The sequence below is a fragment of the Pinus tabuliformis genome, chromosome 6 (genome assembly GCF_031772625.1).
Source record: "Pinus tabuliformis cultivar Carrire ecotype Pingquan chromosome 6, CPIR1, whole genome shotgun sequence".
NCBI classification, from domain to species: Eukaryota; Viridiplantae; Streptophyta; class Pinopsida; order Pinales; family Pinaceae; genus Pinus; species Pinus tabuliformis.
This window is the reverse complement of record NC_142292.1, coordinates 1871343090-1871353401: the sequence shown is the minus strand read 5'-3', so window position 1 is coordinate 1871353401 and position 10312 is coordinate 1871343090. Positions and strand designations below refer to the sequence as shown.

At 37.9% G+C, this 10312-nt stretch overlaps 1 protein-coding gene across 1 annotated transcript in view; it reads left to right on the top strand.

Annotated features, from left to right (window-relative positions):
* The first annotated feature begins 288 nt into the window (after nt 1-288).
* Nucleotides 289-10312, top strand: part of LOC149266612 (65-kDa microtubule-associated protein 1-like) — a 46764-nt gene continuing 36740 nt past the window's right edge. Inside the window, exons 1-4 of the mRNA XM_089397083.1 lie at nt 289-577; nt 758-961; nt 2300-2557; nt 2942-3157. Of these exons, the coding sequence (XP_089253209.1) occupies nt 506-577; nt 758-961; nt 2300-2557; nt 2942-3157 (750 nt within the window). The 5' untranslated portion in view covers nt 289-505. The remainder of the gene's footprint in view (nt 578-757; nt 962-2299; nt 2558-2941; nt 3158-10312) is intronic.

Here is a 10312-nt window from a genome sequence, read left to right as displayed (position 1 = left end):
AAGAACAAAACGTAATTGGAGGAAATTAAAAAAAAGAAGATGATGTCATTCACAAACAAAAAGGACCTTTTACGTGTGATGATGAAAGTATGGAAACACCAAAACCCCACCCCTGCAAAACAAAACAAAATACAAAATGCTTACGGGAAAGCGATGTAACATCAAAACCCATTTAGAAAAAATCGTGATTACATCATCAATTCAAAAGGGCAGCCTGGAGGGAAAACAATGAGTGTCGAATTATTTGTGTTTGCTTCAAATGAAAGACAATTGGACATTAATAAATGAAAGCCCTGGTTAATTTGTCATAGTCAGAATTCACTTCCAATGCAAGCATACTCGAATACAATTCAAATGCAGCACATTACACAATGGTCGCCTCACCAACCTTTCAATTCTACCATCATGGATCAGATCCCGGATGGGTTTTCCAGGCTTTCCTGTAAACATTGAGCCATTGGGTATAGTTTTCCCAGTTTCCGCAGGTTAATTTTTGATCTCCTTCATGGCGACGAAGAAGTTGCAGAGCCCCATGTTCTCTGATACGAACTGTGGTTCCTTGTTGCAAGATCTAGAGGTACCTGTAACGTCAATTTGTTTCTGAGATTTCAGCTACGATTGATTTTATTCTTTGAACTGTGTTGTAATTCTGATGTCGACGGGTCATGTCCTTTTGTTTCTTGAGATTTCAGCCATGATTGATTTTATTCTTTTGAAATGCATTGTAATTCTGATGTCGATGAGAATGTGAATGCAGTTGATATGGGATGAAGTGGGTGCGAGTGATGGTGAAAGGGAGAAGATGTTGCTGCAATTAGAGCAAGAATGCTTAGAGGTCTACAGAAGGAAGGTGGATCAGGCTAATCTCTCGAGGGCTCGCTTGCATCAGTTACTTGCTGATTCTGAAGTCGAGCTAGAACATCTCATCTCTGCTCTTGGTGAAAGATCTTTCGTAGGCCGGGTGAGTTCTTTGTTTTCTGGATGATGGATGTCTTGAATTTTGTTGTTTGTTTTTCATCACGTTGTGTGATAGTGGCATCGGAATGCTATGGCTGTCAATTTGGAATCCTGACCCAATAGCTGACAATCGGTTCCCATCACGAACAATGCTAAACCCTCTTGAGCAGTATTGGACTTCTAATTGAGCTAATCCCAGAGCTCATAGGAGTTCCAGTAATCGATACGTTGGGCATCTGTGTGAGCTCGGGCTATTCATCCTCAGCTTCACAACGTGGAGATGCATATAAGACTCTGGTTTAGATGGGTTTGTGTTAGTGTCCATACTCTGCACTCAATACACCGTGTAGATTCAATGTACTGTTACACGTACAAAGATTTGATTGATGACCTCCCACCCGGGCTGTAGAACGCACCTTGCTTTTCTCACTGCAGTAATATATAAATAATGTCTGGACCAGGATTCCTAGATGTTAATATTCCATTCCAATTTTTGCATGACCATTCATTTTTGGCATAGTTGTCTGTGATTTATGTAAAAGGAAAGTTACTCTCTGGGACTTGAACTCTTGACCACTGGTTGGCAATGCCCCCACACTGATCGAAATGGGTTTCCCTAGAAATCCCAAAAGGTGACAGCATTGCAGGTTTATTATGGGTATATTTACTTTTGTCCTATTGACATATGGCCTATACCGCCTCTGTCAATGAATGACTATGCAATTGGAATAAGGATCATTTGGTGGCAATTGCCTCCCGCTAACCATTGGTCCATGACAACATGGCCATCATCATCATCAATATTACTTTCTTGATTGATCTCAGCATTCCTGGCAACAGATCTGATTGAGATCTGTTTAAATTTACCCTGATTCTAGATGGGGAGTGGAAACTTATGATGCATAGGTGTGCCTAGGTGTGGGTATGGGTACCGGTACAACAAGGGCAAAAAGCTTTCAAACAATGGGAATGGGGGTTTGTTGATTTTCCTTTACAGAGGAGGTCATCATGATGCAGGTACAACTAGTGTGGATACAGAGTGGGGGAATAGAGGTACCCATGCAACTATGATCGAAATCTATTTTCTGCTTTGTCTAATGCATCAATATATCCAGCAAGGATCTATTCATTTTGATTTTGAGTTGGTGAGGCTCAGGGTAAAGCGCATGCCCTGCAGAATGTAAGTAAGCACACACACAATCGGAATGTCCATGGTGTTTGAAATCTTGATAACCATATGGCAATTGTCGTCCACTAAGCAGTAGTTTAAACTTTCTGTTGTCATCTAAAATTTCAACGAGACATTCTAATTTGGAATCTTTTTTGTATGTTCTCTTTCCAGCCAGAGAAGCAAACAGGTACGTTGAAGGAACAACTAGCTGCGATTGCGCCAGGTTTGGGTGATCTAAGGAAGAAAAAGGAGGAGAGGGTCAAGAAGTTTATGGACGTTCAAGGGCAGATTCAGAGTATCTGTGCAGAAATTGCAGGAATTTTGAATGTGAATGATTTATGTACAACTCCAAAAGTGGATGAGCATGATCTATCTCTAAAGAAACTTGATGAATTCCATGCTCAACTTCAAGAGCTTCATAGAGAAAAGGTGGATGAACTGGATTGAATTGAATTTTTTTAATTGCCGCCAAGATTATATATATCCATGGAATTATATCACATATAAGTGCTTATAAAATAGACTGTTTATCTTCAGAGGCTTTGTTTAATATACCTTTTCAACTTTCTTGGTATTCAAACCTTTTTGTAAGTGTTTAAACCACCGTCGTATTAGCTGCAAAGTTCCTTCAATCGTTATTAGCTATTTCAAGTGGAATGAAAAGCTAGCCGTTTAAAGCTTTCTGTTTTCTGATAGTAGTATTTCTAGAAATGGTAAATCCTACTATACGTTCAATCTTCTATATGTTACATCAAATCTCCTAGGTTGCCCGTTTTATGATATTCTCTAATAAATGTATGATTTTCTTGGCAGAATGATAGACTTCAGAAAGTTTTTGACTATGTTAACACTGTGCATGCTCTTTCGGCTGTCATGGGGCTCGACTTCTCTAAGATTGTTTCTGAAGTTCATCCAAGCTTGGATGATTCTGCAGGCAATCAGTCAAAAAGCATAAGTAATGACACCCTTGTCAAGTTGGCCAAAACGGTTGAATCTCTAAAAGAAGAGAAGCAGCAGCGGTTGCAAAAGGTATTGTTAATCTCAGTTTATTTAAAAAAAAATAGAAAGAATGTCCCTTTTGTTCTTCTGCTACCGAAAGTCCATTTGAAAGTGACTTATTGCAGTTTCAATCTTGTGAGTTTTTGGGTTTACTTTTTGACATTTGTCTGGAAACAAGGAAATTTAATTTAAAATACAAATTGATTATAAAAATAGCTTCTAGTGAAATTTCGTAACAGTTTTGAATATTTGATTGTTGGCCTGTCCTTATTAATTAGTTGCTGAATCTTTGTTGTGTACTTCTGGCATTGTTACGCTCAACCCATTTTTAGAAGAGTTTTGTCCTGAAAAGTTTTACTCGTTTACGAAAATGAGTTATACAATCTGACCCACAGATTTGAAAAGAAATTAGAAATAAAAATACATATGAACATTAGCTAGCATGCTGTCTGTTATCCAATGAGTTTGAAACCAACAACCTGCTAGGAAAAATTCAAGACCATATAGCAAAGTCAACCTTGGAATATAAACAGGTAGAAATATGTTGAACTTCTTGCTTTGTTGAGAAAGTCTAAAAAGTCACCTTCATAGCATCATATTCTGCTGGAAGGTGAGAAAAACTGGACACGGACAATGGTGAAAGAGCTGAGAGCATTGTCTTCATGGTTTTTGTCTAACTTTCTTTGGTGCTCTTTCGTTTAAATTAAGAAGCTTTTGTGGCCAGTTAGGCCTTGTCTGCCTGGATCATTTCCACAAAAACTGCTTTGTTGATCTCCTTTCCTTTTCATTCTCTTATGGTTAACTGAAACTGTTATAGTGCTCACTGAACTTGTGGAATTGTGAAGTGACTTCGATGGACTTAGTGAAATGTCAAATAAAAGTGTTGGAGGTCAGAGCCAAAAATTTCCATGAACTTGCAATTTGAAAACTAAATTTTGACCTCTTGCACCTCTGAAGTTGTAGAAGTTTCTCAAACCATGATAAGCAGATTCTGCACTCAAAGAAATAACTAAACTCTAGGTAACTTTGAAAATGAAACCCTATTGAAATAGCAATCTTCAAATACGCTAATAGACAAACAAATTCTGCTGGAAACACTAACAGAAAACAAAACTCTCAAAGCTGCATCAGTGTTCTATTAAATCTGGAAAACAGTAAATTCTAATGCTATATCTCATGACATAAACTTGCCAGCAACCTCAGTTGAAGATCTTCTTGTCTTGGCACTTCCACATTGTGTTCAAACTTCATATTGGTTGTACTCTTCAGTCCCATTGACCTACTTTTGTTGGACATTAATAAAATTATCTTGTCTTATCTTGCTCCTTTATAAACTAGAAGTAGAGGTGACAATCAATGCATTCAATCTCTGAGGTGCACCTGGGCTAAGATAGGAAACCCTAATCCTAAGTCTGCCTAGTATAATGCACCCAACATGCATGAGAAACTTCCTAGAATGGAGCACCCAACTGGAGAAGAGTGACAGCATGTAAGCATTTGTCATATTCCCTGGGGAAAAACACCTTATCTAAATCTGGAGGACTCCTCTCTCTCATGTGCTCTGTCTAAAGTTAGATCATGCATTCATACTAAACCTGAAAGCTGAACTGAAGACAAACAAAAACAACACTCTGAAAATAGAATAACTCCATCTAAAACTGGAACTGAAGACACAAAAACAACACTCCGAAAATAGACTAATTCCATCTAAAACTGGAACTTCTAAATCTAGTGTGGACATAAACTGAAATGAACTGAAGGCATGCATGCATATTCTACCAAACAGCAGCCAATATATTTTCCTAACTGTGCCCCCATTAATTCTGTACATTACTGCTGTAAGGAAAGGCTGGAAGCACCCTATCTGTTGTCTTCTCTGCTGATTGTGTGTGCACTGATGCTGTGGAGAAAGCTATTGAAGCCAAACAGGTAAAAGTCTAATATAAGTCAGGATACATATGTTTTTGTATCCATAATTCTTACAATTGCTTTTGCTATGGTGGGTCTATTGCCTCCTTTTCTATTTGAGATGAAAAAAGAGCCTCAAAACATCTGACCTCTGCCGTATCTGCTCTTCTAGTCCACATACCCATGATAAAATACTAGATCCTTCAAGATTTGCAAGATTTCTGGGAATTATTCTACTAGCAGCCCCTTGCTTTTTTGTGTGAGCTGTCTCAAGATCTTGTTAAATCGCAGACCATGCTAGGCAGGTTCTGCATCCAGATAAATCAATCCAAACCTATGTAGCTTAAAAACTAAAACTTAAATTAAAACAACAATTTCTAAGAGGTTAATCTACAAACACATACTGCTTGAAATTATGAATGACAAATGCACATGTGGAACACTCAAAACTGCGTCTGAAGTAAAATTACATTGCTGTAGCTCTAAGTTGCATGAAACGTGGAAATGTTTTTCTGGAACGGAAATTCCTGGAAATGTGACCCCCGCAAAATGGAAACATTGAGGGAAACGTCATAATATATTTATGTATACAACTTTTTTCCATTGAACATATTATCTTGCAAGAAAAAAGTTGATACACATAAATGAAACTTTAGAAAGAAAACCATGTCTATATTAACACAACTTTTTTTCCATTTAACACATTATCTTGCAAGAAAAAAAGGATGATACACAAATGACATTTTAGAAGGAAAACCATGTCTATATTAACTCCCATAGATGATTACATGATGCAAAATCCAAAAGTAACTTTTATAGATGAAGCTATACATCCAAGATTCCAAAATAAGCCTCTATACATGAGGCCATACATCCTAAAGCAGCCTTCATACTTGGCTGTATGTGCTGAAAATGAAATAAAACAGGAGCAAAAGACAAGTACAATTACATATGATATATCCTAATAATCCTCATCCTCATCAACAAAAATAGAACAAGGTGCTTGTTCAACATAACCAGACCATGGATTGATTAGAGATAAATTTTAGTGGTAGATTAAATTCTTTTTGGCCATAAAAGAGCCCCCCTCCTGCCTTTCTTGGGCACTTGAGTGCAAGCAAAAACAACTGAAGAAACGTGGCAGATCTGGGCTGAAACGCCACACATGCATGCATGCACACTCCTCCTTGGGATTATGCCCTCCTCGACTCATGTAAACACCCTACTAGTCCTAATGCTTTGTGCATTACTCCAATAGTAGATAACAAACTCCAAAATAGAAAAGCTAATGGAAGTGGATCAATAATCTAAAATAGATAATGGAAGAGGTTGTCATATGCATGCAGATGCCCTCATCCTCACTCTCCTACATAACTTTTACATTGCTTCCAAGAACACTAGTGTTGTGTCCTCATACTGACTGCAAAAGTATCGAGGTTACCTTTGTTGGAGTCGCTGTGGCATGCAAAGGGAGAACCAACTATCGAGCAACAAACTAAAAATTTAACACTCCTTTGCAATTAAGGTGTTCTCCACGAAGCCTAGTCTCCCCCTTAACATCTTAAATTTCCCCTTGGTATCCAGGGGTTTTGTTAAAATAACCTCAACTCGTGAATTTGAAGGAACTTTTGGAGAACCATTGCCCCCTTTTGAACTATGTCCCTAAGGAAATGGTATCAAATATTTATGTGCTTGGAGCCATCATGAAAATTGGCTTTTTAGAGAGCCTGATACGACTATGATTGTCACAGTATACCACAATAGGCTTCAAGATTTGATTGGTGAGCTTTGCTATCAATTTGTAAACCTTGATGGCCTCACAACTAGCAAAGTTGGGTGCCATGTACTTTGTCTCTATTGAAAAAGTGCCATCACTACTTGCTTCTTATTGAACCAAGATATTATACTTGAACCAAATTGAAGCAGAGCCTTGAAGTAGTCTTCCTAAGACGTGGAGTCAAATTCCACAAAACCATGCAACATCAACTCAGCGTCTCTTACATACCCGAGACCATGATGCACTGTGCCCTTCAAGTATTAGAGCGCATGCGTTGCAACAACCTATTGAATCCGCCTCAACTCAACCATGTGTTGGCTCAAAGTGCACACTGCAAAACAAATATCAAGATTGGTATTTACCGAGCGGATACATAAGGAAACCAATCAATTACTTATACACAGATGGTTCTGAAATATCTCTTAGGGTAAAATTGCCTTTAGGGTTAGGAAAGAGCACTAGACAAATTTTTTATTCCAACAGTATACTTCAATTTGACAATAAGAGACAATATCGAAATGCAATGAAATTGAATAATCATGTATTCAATAGTTCATGCCCATGAAACCAATTCAATAGTACAATAAATAGTTTAGATCCACAATCCTCCAAATGCAATTGAAATACACAACTAGGGCTATCACATCAACCAAACCCTACTACTTTAATACCCTAACTTTGGCCTTGCCTCTATCTTCAGTCCTTTGTACCTTCTACTGCCACAAATCTACATTGTTCTAGATTTCTTGAGATTGCCTTGAGGTTGTTGCTGTACCAATTGGGCTTTCGCTGCATCTAAAAACTCTCTACAATGTACCTTGTTTTCAAGAGGAAACTTGTAGCATACCTTCTTTGTTGTCGCGGGATTAGGCCACTATCCAATAGGGCCTTAGGAAATAGGCTATGTCTTCCTCCAATGCCTTAAAATTTGTCTGCTGCTACAGGTGGACCCTTGAAACTCCCACTGCCACAGAGGGGTAACCCACTGTCCAAAATTTAGCTTCAAATCCTCGTGTTGTCCTAGGTTAATGCTTGGATAGTGTCGCTGTCTTAGATGGTGGACTTGGAGGAGATTCGTTGCTTCCTCAGGTTGGTCCGCAGCCCTAAAAGGGGCCTCAAGAACCCACACTACCACAATATTGATCTGCGACCACAATTAATCCCTAAGACCCTGCGCTAGCACAAACAAACCCTAGAGGGGTCTTCGTTTGTTAAGCCCCTATACTACTAGTGTAACCCCTTATTGTTATTAGTACAACCCCCTTATTATATTGATGTACCCATGTAGTGTCCATATTGTTACTATTGTGCCCCATAGAAGCCCACTATTGTTATTATTGTGCCCTTACATTATTATTGTTATATCGGCTCTGATTATATTATGACCCCTTAGACTCCTATATATAGAAAGGAGGTCTTTTCATTTGTATCATCGAAGAATTGTTCATTTGTGTAATGTAAAGAAGGTTGCTCCCTCAAAGAGGCTGAATTTTAAGGCGTTCAACTATCTTTTCTATTTTTTTGTGAGTTGGTTTCATAACATTTGGTATCAGAGCTTTGGATTCTAAGGTTTCGTTGCTCCAAATAGGTCGTTGTGGCATTTTTGCTATAACTTTTTTTTCTGCGACATTTCAGAAGCGAAAAAAAAACCCATTTGAGAAGAAATCGCACTGAACCTCGGGTCCGAATTTCAAAGCTTTTCGCGCTATATTTGCGGAGATATGATCTGAGGAAGTTGGTCTTTTTGCAGACTCCTGAATTACATTCCAAACAGGTGACTTGGGGAAATCGTCATAACTTTCTCTCTAAGCATCGGATTGAAATTTTGTAAGAAGGTATAGAAAGAGGATGGACTGTAGTTTCTTGTATATATTTTTCAGAGCCAGAGGTCGAAACAGTGACACGTGGCACGTCGTACAAGTTCGCTCTACTGAACTAGTCTATAATCAGGTCACTGTGGGAGATTTGGCATAACTCTTCCTTGGAGAATCTAATTTGGATCAGACTGGTGGCATTGGAAAGAGGACGCAGAGGGCTACTGCAGGTCACAATTTCAGAACTTAAAGATCCGAAAGTACAGAGTTACAATCGTTTCAAAATCGAGCTCCTAAAATCAATAAAAAGCAAGATGAGGAAGTTTGATGGCAAGGATCCGGTAAATTGGATACTTTAGATGGAGCAATATTTTGATCTACATGGTGTAGCACTGTTACAAAAGGTATGTATTGCATCTTCATATTTAGAACCGGATCAATTTTTATGGTATAAAGGGCTTTGTTCTCATAAAAAACTTGTTATGTGGTCAATTTTCACGGAGGAAATGATAGGACATTATGAGGATACAAAGAGCAACACCTTCTTTAGAGCAACACCTCAACAATTGGAAAGAGTAAAAGGGCTTTGTTACATAGTGGAAAGTAAAATTATAGCAACAAAGAAGTTTACCCCTCACAACCATAAAGATGGAAGTGTTGTTTCTCCTAGTCTTCCACAACTTACAAGGGTTACACCACAACAATTGGAAGAAAAAAGAGAAAAAGAGCTTTGTTACAATTGTGATAGCAAATGCACTAAAGGTCATAAGTGTGTTGAGAAGAAATTATTTTACATAGAGTATGAAGAGGAGGAAGAAAAGGATCAAGAAACATCAAAAGAAGAGGATATACGCTAGGACCCAACCCCAGAGAAAGAAGAAATGAACCAGACCATATCTTGTAAAACATTGGCAAGAATTACCACTCCTCAAACTCTCAAGATAGAAGGACATATCAAAAAGAAAAAGGTGCAAGAAGTGAAAGATCACATCGAGAAAGAAGAAATGAATCCAACCATATCTTGTAATTCATTGGTCAGAATTACCACTCCTCAAACTATCAAGATAGAAGGGCATATCAAGAAGAAAAATGTTGAAGAAGTGAAAGTTCACATCGAGCATCAAGAAATGAATTCGACCATATCTTGTAAAGGATTGGAAGAAATTGCCACTCCTCAAACTCTAAAGATAGAAGGACATATCAAGAAGAAAAATGTTCAACCAGTGAAAGATCAGATCGAGCATCAACAACAAGTTCTCCAACTTTTACAGGATAATGCCACTTTAGTGCAAAATTGAATGAAACAACAGGTAGATCAACATCATAGTGAAAAATGTTTTGATGTAGGTGATTGGGTATTTTTACTGCTACATCTCAAGCAAGCTATTTATGAAAAGGAAATGTTGGCAATACTATATGCACTTAAGAAATGGCGACCTTACTTAATGGGAAGACACTTCAAGGTAAAAATGGATCATGATAGTCTTAAATACTTTTTAGAACAACTATTATCTTTAGAAGAACAAAAAAATGAGTCACAAATATGTTGGGTTATGACTTTGACATCATCTATAGAAAAGGGAAGCAAAATTTTGTTGCAGATGCACTCTCAAGAAAGGATGAGGATGTGGAAGTATTGTTTTGTGCTATTTCTATTATCCAACCAGATTGGATAAACAAAGCAAG